Source organism: Schistocerca piceifrons, chromosome 7 (assembly GCF_021461385.2).
Source record: "Schistocerca piceifrons isolate TAMUIC-IGC-003096 chromosome 7, iqSchPice1.1, whole genome shotgun sequence".
Classification (NCBI taxonomy): domain Eukaryota; kingdom Metazoa; phylum Arthropoda; class Insecta; order Orthoptera; family Acrididae; genus Schistocerca; species Schistocerca piceifrons.
Genome location: NC_060144.1, coordinates 199,337,197 through 199,354,140, shown reverse-complemented (window position 1 = coordinate 199,354,140; position 16,944 = coordinate 199,337,197). Strand labels below are relative to the sequence as shown.

At 37.0% G+C, this 16,944-nt stretch overlaps 1 protein-coding gene across 1 annotated transcript in view; it reads right to left on the bottom strand.

Annotated features, from left to right (window-relative positions):
* The window catches only part of LOC124805077 (rho GTPase-activating protein 10), a 596,619-nt gene that overhangs the window by 18,025 nt on the left and 561,650 nt on the right, over positions 1-16,944 (bottom strand). The window contains exons 15-18 of the mRNA XM_047265509.1: positions 15,626-15,785; positions 13,407-13,610; positions 7,832-8,108; positions 1,804-1,923 (exon numbers count right to left, since the gene is read on the bottom strand). Coding sequence (XP_047121465.1) covers positions 1,804-1,923; positions 7,832-8,108; positions 13,407-13,610; positions 15,626-15,785 — 761 coding nt within the window. The remainder of the gene's footprint in view (positions 1-1,803; positions 1,924-7,831; positions 8,109-13,406; positions 13,611-15,625; positions 15,786-16,944) is intronic.

The following is a 16,944-nucleotide window of genomic DNA, read 5'->3' as shown; positions in this document are numbered from 1 at the left end:
TGTTGTTATTTGGGCTTCTCCACTTGTTTAACTACAATTATTATTATAACATTCTGTATACATCATTAATTGGTTCATACAACCATTCTTCTGCTTGAATTAATGTACTATAAATGCAGTGACACCTACTGGCAAGTAGTTCTCCTGTAAGCTCTAGCACATAACATCAGTCAGTTTTCTGCCTGCCCTGACACAAGTATATTTTTCAGTTACTTACTGAAACTAGGTGACAGGGGATATATGTGTCTAATAGTTTGTGATATGCACTCTTCATACATGGATACTAGCTGATACAATGTTCTTGTGCAACATGTACAATGATCTCTCACATTCAGGGATGAATTACATGGTACAGCGACACACTGTACCCTATTTTCTATTTATTTGTATATTTTTAAACAATGTTTATATTAATGTCCACCAAACAATGGAAAATCCAAGATGAAATGTAACAAATTATGAAAAAGAAAGTTGCTACTCACCATTTAGCAGATATGCTGAGTCGCACATAGAGGGGAAAAAAATAGTCACACTCTTTCTGTTGTGCGACTCAGCATCGCTGCTTCATGGTAAGTAGCAACTTTCTTTTTCATAATATTGTTAATGTTCATCAATCTGTACATGTACAATAAGGTTGCGCTATGAATGCTGTTAAGAACAAGCATGTAGTTAACTGATGACAATGTGTCTCTTACTGGCTTGCCAATGCAGCAATATTTGTCATATTTGGTATGTACTGATTTTGCATAACCTTTGTCATAATGACAGTTTATCACATACTAATCTCCCTCATGTGTAATTGCGTAATTTTCTATAAAGTTTCAGACTTGAAGATGGCTAGGTGTTTTAGCCAAAAAACTATTTAGCGTAATTCAAATAAATTTTGCAGTCTTGGCTAATACCGGATTATTTATGAGAATATGTAATTTTTACATTTATATGTTGGTTATCTCCAACCTGACTATGTCAGAAAACAATAGAAAACATCTCCAATTAAACTGCAATGTAAAGTAATAATGTTGCTCTTAAGTAGAAAGAGTGATCAGAGATTAATTAACAATTCCTTCAATGTATATTACTGACAGTAAAAGTAAACTCAAATTATATAACTCATTTTTTCTAATATTTAAATTTTGGGCTGATTTAATTTTGCATGAGGGTCTTGCTTGTTTAGTGTGTAATATTGCGGTGTTGAATCACTGTTGTTCTACTAACCATCTGTGCAGATAGCAAGTGATCCGGAACATAATTTTAGTCATCCTGATTAAAAATTGGAAAAAATCCCACAAAAACTTTGATTGTGGAGCAACACACTTCCATAGTCAGCTAGTTCAATCAGACCCTAGAAGTGCAGAACTTTTCACTTAGTAAAAAGATAGATGATAACTCTGAAGCCTGACGCCAATCCGGGGGTGAGGGTCAATGAACTACCTCCTTCTGAGTGTGGCATTACTTGTCATGTAATTGTGAAGAATTTTAACAGTTGCTGCTGCAGCCATGTTTAAAATCTTGTCATGTAACATTAATTCTTCAACTTTTTTTGTATTTCTGTTATCTATGTCCCTCATTTTTAACAATCATCATCTTCCTCTGTGCCACCAGTAAGCTGCCGAAACTGAGTCATTGGGCACAACTCCATGTTTGAAGTAGTAAAAACAGAACTCATTATGCTACCTCCTGCAAAGTCCATCCCTAACTTTATAATGCCTGGATACGATGAAGAGTAATATTCTGATTTTAACTGGAACATGAAAATGTGGAATCATTGAAAGCATTTATCTGCACCATTTTAATGTTACATACCTCTCTTGTTCTTCTGTGGTGAGTCTTGGACGTGGACCAGGCTACCACTTCCATCCCTCACAGAGACAGGCAAAGTTTCTGTTGAACTGCTCATACTGACATCCAAGCGTTCAGGACTACCTAATGACAAAATATGAGCACACAATATAAGAAGTTAATTTAGTTAGTTAAAATCAGACTGTTCTATCATTTGGCTTCATTATTTTATACAAATAAAATTGCTATGAAAATGGATGCACACAAATTACACAAATTTTTGCATGGGGAGAATTCAGTGATGTGGAATATAAATTTACATCAACTCTCAACTTGGATAACAATAATCAGCTTGTTACATGAAAAACATATGCTGTAGAAATTCCAATTTGTAGCTCTTTTCTGCCATTTACTGGGCACAGCAAAACAGTAGTTTTATTTTAAACTTTCTAGTCTTTTCTCAATTTTTATCAACTATGACAAGTAGTAGTACACACACGAGACCCAAGAAAGATACTGTTTCTGCTATATATTAGTGTGACAGTGGGCACTGCATACTATTCATCACATTACTCATTTTATCACACCTCTATGGTTCTCCTCTCAAAATAAGAAAAAGAATTATATTTAGTCGATGACAGAAAAAACATGATTCATCAGGGCATTTGCATAAATCACTTAACTGCATGTTGGTCATCCTTAGGCATGCAAAACAATTGTTGTTTGTAATGGCAAGGAACCTGTTGGTCACTCCTATGTGGCCAGAGGTACATAGCATGATACCCAAGGTACAATTCAAACTGTTCCGTCAGATTATGGGGAGACAGCATGTGAATTTTGAACAGGTGCTTTGGAACAAACAGAATGTCTTCCCTAGGATTAATATTTGGCAGTTTTGGGAAACAAGAAATCAAATTAAATTAACAATTTTGCTCATGAAACCACAGTGACATTTTAATTGTATTAACTGTGGGTTCTTCGTGAAACATTGTGAATTAAGCAAACAAACACTGTTTTTGGCCTTGTTTCACTATTATTCATGTTACTGCACAGCCTTGGTTTTGAGTTATAAGCCCATTTTCAAGTACATTACTGCTTCCCAAATATGATAATGCACACATAAACATGGTGACAAGGCAAAGATAATTGTCTCAACTTCTTAAGGTATCGTTCGATAGCTTAATGTAAAATTTTTTAACAATTTACATATGTAATTACATAATTCAGCAATTACCCTGACACGACAGGACTAAAGTTATGCACCAGCCAAGAACTTTTCAACTACGATGGACTGGGGCCTTAAGTTTTCTCTCTATCCTGGGGTTGTGATTTCATCTAAAATAGGTGAATAATTGAATTGGGTTTGCTCATTTTTAATTTCTAAAATTTCTAATAGGTTGAGTTTAGCCCCCTTTTCCTCTGTGTGTAAAACCTGTACATCTATTATGCATTTGTGGTTATTTTTCAGTCAGTGTTCTGCAAAGGCTGAATCAGGCTTCTTCAATCTCCAGCTTAAGCCTGGTGCAGCTTGACCTCCCCATCTGTCCAATGGAGCAAGACCCGACACTCACGCCATGTGATTATATAAACCCCATTTTTTGTGATGGTTTTTGCATTGAACAAGCAACTACCTATTGTCTGAGGGACATAGAAAAACACAAAGAAAGCCTTTGCCTTCAAAATGTTGCTTATCCTCTTGGATGTTTTTCCCATAAAAGGTTACCTGCACCATTTCTTTTCCAGTCTGTGTTTTTTTATCGGGGACAGTAGGGACCTGGCTTGCTTCTTTATCTTTTTACCTAAAATTTTATCAAAGATGTGGGGTTAAAAATCATTATTTGTGGCTATTGCTTTTATTGTGTTAAGTTCCTGGTCAAAGTCTTCTTGGCACATAAGGATAGAAATGAGACAATGGATGTTGTGGTGGAATGCTGCATGTTTATAGGTTGTAGGATGTTGGAGGAAGCAGGGATGAATCATCTTTTCAGTAAATTTTATTAAATTTAAGGCTGCTGCCTTTATATTTAAGCTGATGTCCAGGAAATTTATGCTCCTCCCCCCCCCCCCCCCACCCCCCAACTCCATGCTGACCTTTATATCAGTGTGCCACTGGTTCATATCTTACAACCTATAAACATGCAGCATCCCCCCACATGATCCACTGTCTCCTTTCTATCCACATGTCCCAAGAAGATTCTGACCACGAACTTTAATGACTTTAACCTCAACATGACTGATAAAATTTTAGGTAAAAAGATGAAAAACACAGACAAACTGGAAAAGAAATGGCGCAGATTACCATTTATAGGGAAAACATCAAATACGATAAATAACATTTTGAAGGCAAAGGGTTTCTTCGTGTTTTTCTATGTCCCTCAGACAATAGGTAGTTGCTTGTTCAATGCAAAAGACAAACAACCAGCCATCACAAAAAGTGGAGTTTATAAAATCATATGCCGCGGGTGTCAGTCTTGCTACATTGGACAGATGGGAAGGTCACTCTGCACCAGGCTTAAAGAACATTACAGAAGCTGGATATTGAAGAAGCCTGATTCAGCCTTTGCAGAACATTGACTGCACAATAAGCGCAAATACATAATAGACGTACAAGTCTTAACACACAGAGGAAAAGGGGGCTAAACTCAACCAATTAGAAATTATAGAAATTAAAAGACAGATGTGTATATCCCCACACCTATTATTAAATTGTTGTTGTTGTTGTGGTCTTCAGTCCTGAGGCTGGTTTGATGCAGCTCTCCATGCTACTCTATTCACGCTGCCCTCCAATACTAAATTGGTGATCCCTTGATGCCTCAGAACATGTCATACCAACCGATCCCTTCTTCTAGTTAAGTTGTGCCACAAACTTCTCTTCTCCCCAATCCTATTCAATACCTCCTCATTAGTTATGTGATCTACCCATCTAATCTTCAGCATTCTTCTGTAGCACCACATTTCGAAAGCTTCTATTCTCTTCTTGTCCAAACTAGTTATCGTCCATGTTTCACTTCCATACATGGCTATGCTCCATACAAATACTTTCAGAAACGACTTCCTGACACTTAAATCAATACTCGATGTTAACAAATTTCTCTTCTTCAGAAACGCTTTCCTTGCCATTGCCAGTCTACATTTGATATCCTCTCTACTCCGACCACCATCAGTTATTTTGCTCCCCAAATAGCAAAACTCCTTTACTACTTTAAGTGTCTCATTTCCTAATCTAGTTCCCTCAGCATCACCCGACTTAATTCGACTACATTCCATTATCCTCATTTTGCTTTTGTTGATGTTCATCTTATACCCTCCTTTCATGACACTGTCCCTTCCGTTCAGCTGCTCTTCCAAGTCCTTTGCTGTCTCTGACAGAATTACAATGTCATCGGCGAACCTCAAAGTTTTTATTTCTTCTCCATGGATTTTAATACCTACTCTGAATTTTTCTTTTGTTTCCTTCACTGCTTGCCCAATATACAGATTGCATAACATCGGGGATAGGCTACAACCCTGTTTCACTCCCTTCCCAACCACTGCTTCCCTTTCGTACCCCTTGACTCTTATAACTGCCATCAGGTTTCTGTACAAATTGTAGATAGCCTTTCGCTCCCTATATTTTACCCCTGCCACCTTTAGAATTTGAAAGAGAGTATTCCAGTCAACATTGTCAAAAGCTTTCTCTAAATCTACAAATGCTAGAAACGTAGGTTTGCCTTTTCTTAATCTAACTTCTAAGATAAGTCTTAAGGTCAGTATTGCCTCACGTGTTCCAATATTTCTACGGAATCCAAACTGATCTTCCCCGAGGTCGGCTTCGACCAGTTTTTCCATTCGTCTGTAAAGAATTTGTGTTAAAATTTTGCAGCTGTGACTTATTAAACTGATTGTTCGGTAATTTTCACATCTGTCAGCACCTGCTTTCTTTGGGATCGAAATTATTATATTCTACTTGAAGTCTGAGGGTATTTCACCTGTCTCATACATCTTGGTCACCAGATGGTAGAGTTTTGTCAGGACTCGCTCTCCCAAGGCCGTCAGTAGTTCTAACGGAATGTTGTCTACTCCCGGGGCCTTATTTCGACTCAGGTCTTTCAGTGCTCTGTCAAACTCTTCACGCAGTATCATATCTTCCATTTCATCTTCATCTACATCCTCTTCCATTTCCATAATATTGTCCTCAAGTACATTGCCCTTGTATAGGCCCTCTATATACTCCCTCCACCTTTCTGCTTTCCCTTCTTTGCTTAGAACTGGGTTTCCATCTGAGCTCTTGATATTCATACAAGTGGTTCTCTGTTCTCCAAAGGTCTCTTTAATTATCCTGTAGGCAGTATCTATCTTATCCCTAGTGAGATAACCCTCTACATCCTTACATTTGTCCTCTAGCCATCATTATTAAATTAGCAAATCCAATTCAATTATTCATCTCTTTTCGATGAGATCACAACCCCAGGATATAAGCAAAACTTTGCGCCCCAGTCCATCATAGTTAAAAAGTTCTTGGTTGGTGCATAACTTTAGTCCTGTCATGTTAGGGTAAGTGCCGAATTGTGTAATTACGTAATTTGTTAAAAAATTGTCACTTACGTAATTTTATGTTAAGCTATGGATTGATACCTTAAGAAGTTGAGATAATTATCTCTGCCTTGTCATCTTTGGGAATCAGTAGTGTACTTGAAAATGGGCTTATAACCCAAAACCTAGGTTTTGCAGTAACATTAATAATAAATTGTGAAAGAAGCACAGTAGCATTCTTTTACCCCTAAGACACAGATAATGGTGTCTGTGGAAAATGCCGAATTTGTTGGGAAGAAATCAACTATGGTGGGATGCAAGTGGGCGAAACAATAACAACAATAATAAAAATAATAATAATAATGATGACGATGATTATTGTTATACATTCCACAGATTACAATTTGGCCACTGTAACAAACACATCCCAAATGTTATCAATACTGTAATACTGCAATCACTGGTTGGTGCACACCCCACAGTTCACATGTTGAGTTAGTGTTCTCTTGGTGCAGAGGTATGTGCCTTCCAACATTTAACAGGAAACTGGATCTAGCTGACCAGGTAACTTATTTCTGATTTTCGTAGTCCAATTACAATGTTCTCATGTCCATTAAAATAGTAATTGATAATGTGATCAATTAAAGTGGATTATAAATATGGACTGCCCATTTCATATGACCATTTTCAATTATGTGCAAAGAAATTATACTTTAAAAACTTTTTTCCCCAAGAGTAATATAATCCACAGTCAGCTAGGCTTCTGATACCTATGATCTTGGATTAAGCACATTCAAAGCCTTGATATCTATGAGTGATTCCACGGTCATCTAACTGTTTCTGATTGACAGTAATACCATCAACATGTGAAAACCAGGTAAAACTCGACATTTACATGATAATCACTGTAAGCTGCCATGCAATGACAATATAGGATTTCTTATTGGCATCCAAACAAAATGTTTCCCTCTTTCTCCACATGGATGCCAAATGAATAATTTCTCCATTCCATCACATATGTTATATACCTTTTGCATTATGTCGCGTGTCATGTACATAGCCTAAGCACAAATATTTTCACAGGAGGGGAATGCTTGTAATGTTCTGACCATCAGTGTACATCAGAACAAAAGCTAAAATAAACTTTATTTGGAAGCATCCCCCAAAGCAGATAGGGTTGAAGCAAGTATAACTATTCAACATCAAAGTCACATCAGAAAAATGACAATTCAAGTCGATAGGATACATTGAATGCAAGTAATTTAAATCCTGGCCTATCTTCTCCTGCTGTCTGCCATCATCTGGTCTCAAACTAGTCCTGTTTTACTGGACCCTTTCCTCTCCTCTCATTTGCTTTATGATTGCAGAGAGAGAGAGAGAGAGAGAGAGAGAGAGAGAGAGAGAGAGAGAGAGAGAGAGAGGTGAGAGTGAATTAACATTTTTAACATGTAATGTAAGCACAAAAAGTAAAATCATATGTGTATCTCTTTTAAGAAAGTCCTCAAGGAGATAACTTTGTGTAATACATTAACATACTCACCCCTTGTGCTGTAAAAATAATGGGGCTTGGAGTGGTAGCTGTGGTAAGACGGATGCCCAAGACTCAGCAGGTTGCTTTCAGAAAAAGCTGAAACACTGGAAGGACTGACTCGACTTGACACAATGGAAGGCTGCAACTTATGATGAGCTGCAGCAGGAAGACCAGTCGTATGTGCACTCGGGGTCGGTGAAATACCGTACCCTGGCCCAGTAATTCCTACGTGATTCATTCCTCCTCCCAATGATACAGGCGTTGGAGTGTCATATGTGCGGACAAGCTGTTCCAAGAGAAAATACAGTTTCACTAACACAGTGTCAGCATATTTAAAAGCAGAAATATTTGTCTAACCTATGAACCTCCATTTAACTTGGTCCTTACATCAGGTAACCTACATCGCCATCTCAGAGTTTTTGATATGTCAATGATCTATTGGTACCCAAAGATCTTGATGTTAAAATATGGTACATTTCACATCAAAATTTAGGTAGCCACCAACGAATTAACTGATCAAGGAGGCATAGTGCTTAATACACTGGACCCACATTCTGTAGAAATAGGCTTTATATTTCCCATGGGCATCCAGATTCGTATTTCCCTAAACTGCTTGAGGAATATTGCTGAGATTGTTCTCCCAAAAAGACCTAACAAACTCCTACCCTTGTTTTGAAATTCAGGTACACTTTGAAGTAATAGAAGAGGAAGCTGGAATAACAACTAAGAAGGTATCCCATTCCATTTTTTCTAAATGTTTCACCCAATATTATCTTGTTCTAGTCCACAGTCAACAGAAATCAGAAGCCTTTACATAAATAGTATACGTTTCTGTGCCTGCATGCTTATCTATGTGATTCAACAGTACCATAGCGAAGTAGAGGCCTCAGTTTCATTGACGAACATGAATTAACCTTTTTTCCTTTATATAAACCCTGCTCCTTTTAAATACGAGAGCAGTACCTTAAACAGTGCACCATCTGACTTGATGGACAATGCTTGAATCGATCATGTAATTTATGAAGACATTCCTCTGACCGTTTGTATTCAGTTAATAAAAAAGAGTGTATCTTTTCTTAATGAACCATTCCAACATTAACCTTAAGCAATTTAAGGAAACAATGGAAAATCCAAATCTGGATGGCTGAGTGGGAAATTGAAGTGCAACCACCCTGGATGCAAGTCCAGTATGCTAACCTCAGCACCACTTCATCTAGTAGTATCAAACAATGGAAAAGCAAGGAACAATGACAATATTATGATTAATGATAGACTGCTACTCACCATATAGTGGAGGTGTTGAGTCACAGATAGTTACAACAAAAATATTGTCAAACAAGTAAGATTTCAGCCAAAAAGGACTTCACTGGAATTAAAACACACACACACACACACACACACACACACACACACAGTGTGGCTTCAGGTGCCAGAGGCTACAGTCGAGTGTGTGTGTGTGTGTGTGTGTGTGTGTGTGTGTGTGTGTGTTTTCGACAAATGCCTTGTCAGCCAAATGCTTGTATTGTGACAGTCTTTTTGTTGTGCCTATCTGCGACTCACCATCTCCTCTATTTGGTGAGTAGCAGCTTTCCTTTCCACAATACTGTTGTATCAGATGGGAGCCATTTAATATTGAATGATGAGATAAGTATAGTTATGGGAGAATGCACATGCTGCAATGTAATTTTATCATTCCAGTGATCCAGGAGACGAAGATTTCATTCTCAATCATTTACTGATACCGTGCTGAGACCAGAATACTTCCAGGTCTTCTAAGCTCATATTCTAAAAGAAGATAGTATCCATAAACGAGCGATGCATATCACTGTTTTCGAGATGTACATGCCACTGGGTGTAAGATAAGGTGATTTGCCTGAGAACTGATCAGGAATTCAGCTCATCCTACACCCCTTGACAGCATGTGCAGTGATTCAGGCAGACTAATGGGAACTTCTGGAATAGAAAATGTAAATCAACCATTTTGTCATTGTCCTGACTTCAGCTGATAATTTGTGTACATTGTGCACAGGGATTAGAGTTGAGAAATAAATGAACAAGAGTAGCACAAGCACTTTATACTGTGAAATAACTTCTTTGGAAAAATGCATAAACAAAACAATATTGTACACGAGGGATAAACCAGATGAGGCTGCACTGTTGTCAACAGACTGCCCTTGAAGCTGGGCACATGAAAACCCTAACCCCATCTAGTTACCCTCTAAATTACTAAAGGCAAGAGGATGGTTCCCAATGCAACGAGGCCATGGCCAACTAACTGCTCCATCCTTGTCAAACTAGTGCTACGAAGTTCTTAAATGCCTGCACATATGAATTATGTTTTTGTTCTTAAACTGTAATACCAGGATATGACCAATATTTTTGTGAAAGTGATATAGAGGTGAATAAAATTTGATGCTAAAATGTAGACTCAGCTATAAATAATTCAAAAGCGCTAACTATGAATAGATTCAAAATGAATGGAAACCACTACTGCTGCTGTTGCTGCTACTGCACTGCTTTCTTCAACTCAATCTCTTCCAACATCTTCCCCTTTTCTCCCCACAAAACGTAAGCTGTAATTTTTTAAACTATGAATACTAAGTATACTCATCTTCATGGGCTTGAATAATATACACTGGAGATGTGCTACCTGAAAGTAAGTACTGTCCAGTCCATCTGTCCTTTGTAGAATTTAACAAATTTTTGAATGGAAATTCCCTTTCCCTATAATTTTTCTAAATGGATAGTTCTGAAAATGAAACACAGCAGTAGTCCCACAACAATAAATGAAAAATTGTTACACCTTCAAGTTCTTTGAATCAGATATATCTTTTTCTGGAATACTGATAAGGGAAATTCCAGGTTTGAGACTGAATTTTGGAAACCATACGATTGTGTATGTTACGATTCAAGGTACCACAAGCTGCAGGCATCCATGCTAGTGGGCCCTCATTTACGAGTCATAGTCAAAAAAATTTCTTGATTGCACTTGCTGCTCTTAAGCTTTAAAAATAGCAGTGATATACAGGCTGGTGGTACAGAGTAATGGTTAATGTTCATTTGCCACCCACAAAAAGTAGTGGGTTCATATGTCATCAAGTGATTTGAAATGTTTTTATTTTTTAATCTTGATTGAAATGATTTCGATCATTATTTGTACTCAATTAATTGGTTTAAGTGCAACATTTTCTTCCTAATCCTTATTCACATAATTTTAATCAACATATTAATTTTCTTATTTGCCCTTATTTTTTCTTCCTTTCATTCTCCTTTCACTTGGAATTTTGTTCATGTGATTTTAATTATTATGTATTCAATTTAATTTCTTCTGTTTCATCATCTTGTATTTTCATTTATGTTATTTGCATTCATTCTTTACTTGAATTCAATTTTATTTACAATCCATTCTTTCATTTACATTTTCATCTTTATTATTTTGTACATAGGGCAACAAGAAATTGTGTTTCAATACTTTGTGTGACAATCACCATTTTAAAAAAAACTGAACATTTTCTAATGAAACACACATTTTTGACACTATTGCACGGTCAATATAGATAGATTATTTTATCTTTTGTTCTTAACAAATAGATTACCCATTTTAAAGGTTTAAATATTAAGAGATACAAATAAAACTAATTAAATTCACATATATAAAAACAAAGATGAGGTGACTTACCGAACGAAAGCGCTGGCAGGTCGATAGACACACAAACAAACACAAACATACACACAAAATTCTAGCTTTCGCAACCAACGGTTGCCTCATCAGGAAAGAGGGAACGAGAGGGAAAGACGAAACCATGTGGGTTTTAAGGGAGAGGGTAAGGAGTCATTCCAATCCCGGGAGCGGAAAGACTTACCTTAGGGGAAAAAAAGGACAGGTATACACTCGCACACACACACATATCCATCCACACATACAGACACAAGCAAACATATTTAAATATGTCTGCTTGTGTCTGTATGTGTGGATGGATATGTGTGTGTGTGTGTGTGTGTGCGAGTGTATACCTGTCCTTTTTTCCCCCTAAGGTAAGTCTTTCCGCTCCCGGGATTGGAATGACTCCTTACCCTCTCCCTTAAAACCCACATGCTTTCGTCTTTCCCTCTCCTTCCCTCTTTCCTGATGAGGCAACTGTTGGTTGCGAGAGCTAGAATTTTGTGTGTATGTTTGTGTGTCTATCGACCTGCCAGCGCTTTCGTTTGGTAAGTCACCTCATCTTTGTTTTTATATATATTTTTTCCCATGTGGAATGTTTCCCTCTATTATATTGAAATAATTAAATTCACGTGCACACAGATTCCAAATTGAAAAAGCACGAAGAGAAGAAAACATGACAGTAAATTATGAAGTTCAAACAATGACTAAAATAGTGTAACAAAAGAACAGAAACAAAAAAGTACATTTAAACCACTAACTGTACAAAAATAATGATCAAAATCATTTTAAGATTAAAAAGTAAAAAATTTCAAAGCACCTGAGGAGATACAAACCCACAACCTTCTGCATATGAAATGAAGGGATATGTTCACCATTACATTGTACCACTAGTCCATGCAAAGCTCGCCTTTAAAACTCTTGAGAAATAAAACCAAATTATGAAATTTTTATGCACTCGTTACTCACAAAGGAGGGCCTATCAGGGTGAAAAGCTGCAGCGTATGACACCTAGTGCCCTGACCTACATCACCATATAGCTGGTTTCAAACATTTGATCCCATGCCTGTGACCTCTCCTTGTGAGAAATGATGGTAGAAAAAACTAGTACCACAAAACATTTTAAAAAGCACATTGTTATATGGGGAAGTCATTTACTATCCTAAGCCTGTAAGTATTTATTTTATGCATCTAAAGAAAAACACTTTACACAGGAACTACATACTTTTGAAAAGCTCAGACAAATAATACTAAAGAAGATTACACTTGTTGCCAGGTCTTTTCTATATAAAGATTTCAACTTTCTAATGTCCAGTCCTCAATGTTATAGCTCGAAAGTTCAAAACGGCAGAAGCACAGTTCCATTTCACTATGTTAAGAGGAAAAAAAGAATTTTCTCTTACGCTTAGTAGCTTTGTAATCTACAGACTGAAATGTGCAAGACCACTGTGTTCAAGATTATCTCAAACATTTGTATTTGCCCTTCTTGTCCAAGTGTCCCAAAAGAAGTAACTGAATTGGTCAAGCAAACTGCACCTTATGCAGCTTTTAGAAAGAAAAGAAGAAGAAGAAGAAGAAGAAAAATAACTTCAAGACAGACATATGAGGCCCTCTTAGTTTTTTCACCCTGCAAGACAGCTAGCTGACTTACATAATACTAGAGCATCGAAAGATGAAAACAATTCTAGTTTCAAAAATGAAGTGCTAACTCAAATCAGTATAAATGAGTAAACACCAAGCACTTTACATCAAAATTTATAACGCTTGAATTTATTTTAAAATCCGTCATTAATAGGGTCTCTGTTCACAGCATTTTCATTTCACTCTTGAAGTAAGTATTGGGGAGTTCTATTTATTATAAGAAGAATTATCTCAAAACCTGTTATGTCAAATTTTAAATTTGGAAAATGTAATTATACATACATGTGCAACAGCGTGTGATGACTGCTGATGAGCATACTTTGCTCTAGGTGGAGGTATAACATGGTTGTGGTTATGGTTATGGTGTAGAGGAATGCCTCCATTTGTAGCAGCAGCAATATTAGTGGCCATCCCAAGCTGTGGTTGTATCTGTGTAGCTGCAGGTAGATTTGGTATTTCAGATGGCTCTGGGGATGTCCGGAATATCTGCAAAAAGTTAAACCTTTTATTTCTTTAGGTGGAAATTAATGATATTTTTTCACTAAATAGACTAAATAAAAGCTTGAAAAGATTAATAACAACACTTCTGTCAATAACAATGCTGCAGCCCTTGTTATTACTGCATTACAACAATATGAAGCAGACAGGCTCCTACCACATGAATCCAATGAGCTATAGCTACTTGCAATGACCAATATTTAACACACTTTTAATATAGTTTGTTTCTTTACTTTCAAAGTATAATTTTACATCCTTTATTCTAAAAGTAAGTAAAAAAAATTTTTTTTTTACTGTTAGCATATTTCTTCATATTAATATCTCATTATGGCCACAGCATTTCAATACAAGATTCACGTGTAAGTAGAATACTTTCTTTAAAATAGCTTTGTGACTGGCATTACAATGAGTAGTGTGATAGGTGCCAGCCACATGTAGTTCTTCTCAAGCATCTGGTGCTCACTATGCTGTGCACTTATAGGTACAATGCACAGCCTCGTCAGGCATGGCTGGTTGTAAGCTATCAATGCTGCACTCCACCACCACAATCTGTCAGTCACAAAGTTATTTTATTTGAGTTATAGATTTCATGCATCATTTCTGACCATCGCACTACCAATTTTAAGAAGCCCACAAAAATATGATGCAACTTGTACATTAGTATCATGATTTTGTTTTCAATTCTAAAGAGTACTTCAGCAGCAGACAATATTACTTTCAGTTTCGTGAGGAATAATGTGTTAACTCTCATATGACAAACACTGGTGCAGGTCTCATGCATGGAATTAATCAACATCAACAGTTGTGAATGAGATGATACAATAAGACTAGCCAAATTTGTCCATTACAGATGATAATATATTTCCATACTGAAAGCAAGCATCAGGAAATTAGCACATCTCTCTTAGTTGTATTACTAACAAACCTTCATGAGCTATTCAGCTGTAGAGAGACATGTTCTTACTGAGAACCCAAGAGAATTACAACTCATAAAACCATTAGGATATGTTTGTACTCCATGCATATGATTTACTTTCGTGATGGAGTCTCAATAGTGTGGTGTATTGTTATTGGGGTAAAACATGGCTAAACTGTGTTAAATCAAATATGAAAAGGCAACACATGCTTCTCCACCATTGTAGAAATTTAAAACAGCAGCCCCCCAGAAAGTCATGATGACAGTCTTCTGGTGCTGCAATATTGACCAGTAATTTATTATCTCATCAAGGAATCAACAGTGAACACAGCTGGTTATTACGTAACGTTGGGATAATTTTGAAAGGCAAGTCACAGGAAACATGCCACAATAACTCTTGAACAGGTTTCATATCATATTTGGTAACACCTGTGCAAAGTTTGTCAACAGAACATATGAGCTGTTGCAGCACTTAGGGTAGGAGATACTAAAAGTGACACCCCCCCCCCCCCCCCCCAAGTTCTTTTTGAGTAACCACTTCTTTTAACTATTCCATCCAAGGCAGACTGCATTTTTAGGTGTAAGATTGCTAATATAGGTTAAAACATTATAATTTTTCATCAGCACAAATTTTTATTTATGCATTACTGGTACATGTTTTATGTTCACCACAAACTGGAAAATTAAAAGTCTTGCTACAGCTGCGCAAAATCCAATATTTTCATTCACATTACTTCTACTGAGATATCAATAACTTGGTGTATCAAGGAATAAAGCTCTGATTACCTTACTTTAAAATATTACTCATAAACTGCAATAATTTGATGCTACTAATTCTGAGTACTTCTCCAAACAACAACTTAATTAATACTTGACAGTTTGTGAAAATTCGTATTTTATTCAGATCTTCAAAATATGTACTTCAAGTTCTTGTTAGATTATTAATTTATTACTAGATTCTTTGAATGACTCCTGTTTGAAAGGCTAGGACTTACTAGCAATCATGTATAATAGTTGTGTTACAAGCAGACCATAGGAAGGGGAGAGGAAAAAGGGATATACTATGTCAATATCAAACTTTACACACCTTGTCATAGTTCTCAATCAGTATCTCAATAACGACATTAAAGAACTTTGTCTCCATGATGGCCGCAACAGTTTCCTCTTCAGGACGCAACAGTGTAGGCCCAAAACAGGTGCTCAGATTGCTCACAGTCATCCGATTTTTTTCACTTTTCTCTGCAACCCTGCATAATGACCATTAGACATTTAAGTTTTTAACGAGAAATCAATGTAAAATTAAGCAATGGAAATTATTATTATTTATCTTCTGGCATACAGAAGAGTCTTTGAACCACATCAACAAGCCACACAGATCTCAAGTACAATAGAACACAAATGACAATAGCTATAGACAAATATCAAAGTCTTTTACACAGTCTATCACACCACTCATCCCTGTGTGGAAATCTTCAGAAGGATCCTTGTACGCACACGCAAGAGATGTTGATACAACGTAACTGCCTGTTGTCCCAGACCACAGTCACAAAATGGTGATGAAAATTTGCCCCCCACTTGTGGAGTTTGTCTGCAGATGTTCCACAGCCCATTCGAATGTTGTTCACTGTAATCCAAACTGCCAAGGCTGGTCAAATCCAGGTGTTTCTTTTGGTTAAGGTACTTTGGGGGCAACGTTGTTGCCAATGGCATTTCCATTCACTTTCAGTACAAATCCTGGCTGTGATAAGAGTGGGATATCTTGATCTTAATCTTTTTCACTTCACAGGGAATGTGTTATATGCTGTCAAATACTGGAAGGTCAGGGTATCAACAATCCGCTGGTATTCACATAGCAGTGTGTGATATTAGGAAGTGGAATGTGACTCAAGATAGGTAGCCCTTATATGGAAGTAAAATTGTATTGAGTCACTAGCATGAACTCTTTAAGAGTGTACCAGAGTACACAAGTCGAAGAGTGTCTGCGATCCCATGGTGCTCACTATAGGCCATAAGGTGTACCTTTGCCAGACTGTAGAATGTGGTTGGTGCGCGTGCCTGAGGTAGGAGATTTTTGATAACACTCTCTTCCAGTGATGACCCTTTGAGGAGTTCCAAAGTCTTTCTCATTATTCCGGATGTTGGGTCCCGTCTCAAATGCCAAAAACCTGCCGAGGGAACTGAGCCATTTAGGTAAAGTTTTCAAGGAAAACGGTCACAACAACAGACAAATTTCACAAGCAGTTTCATGTAAGCCATGAAAGCAGAACACCCCTGAAGATGATATGAAGAAGATTGCATTTTTACTGTTTTGTAGCTCAGTAACAGGGAGATTAATCGGCATCTGAAAGAATATAAAATCGACACAGTCACAGGCCCCCAGCGAAGATCTTGCTACTAATGAAGCCT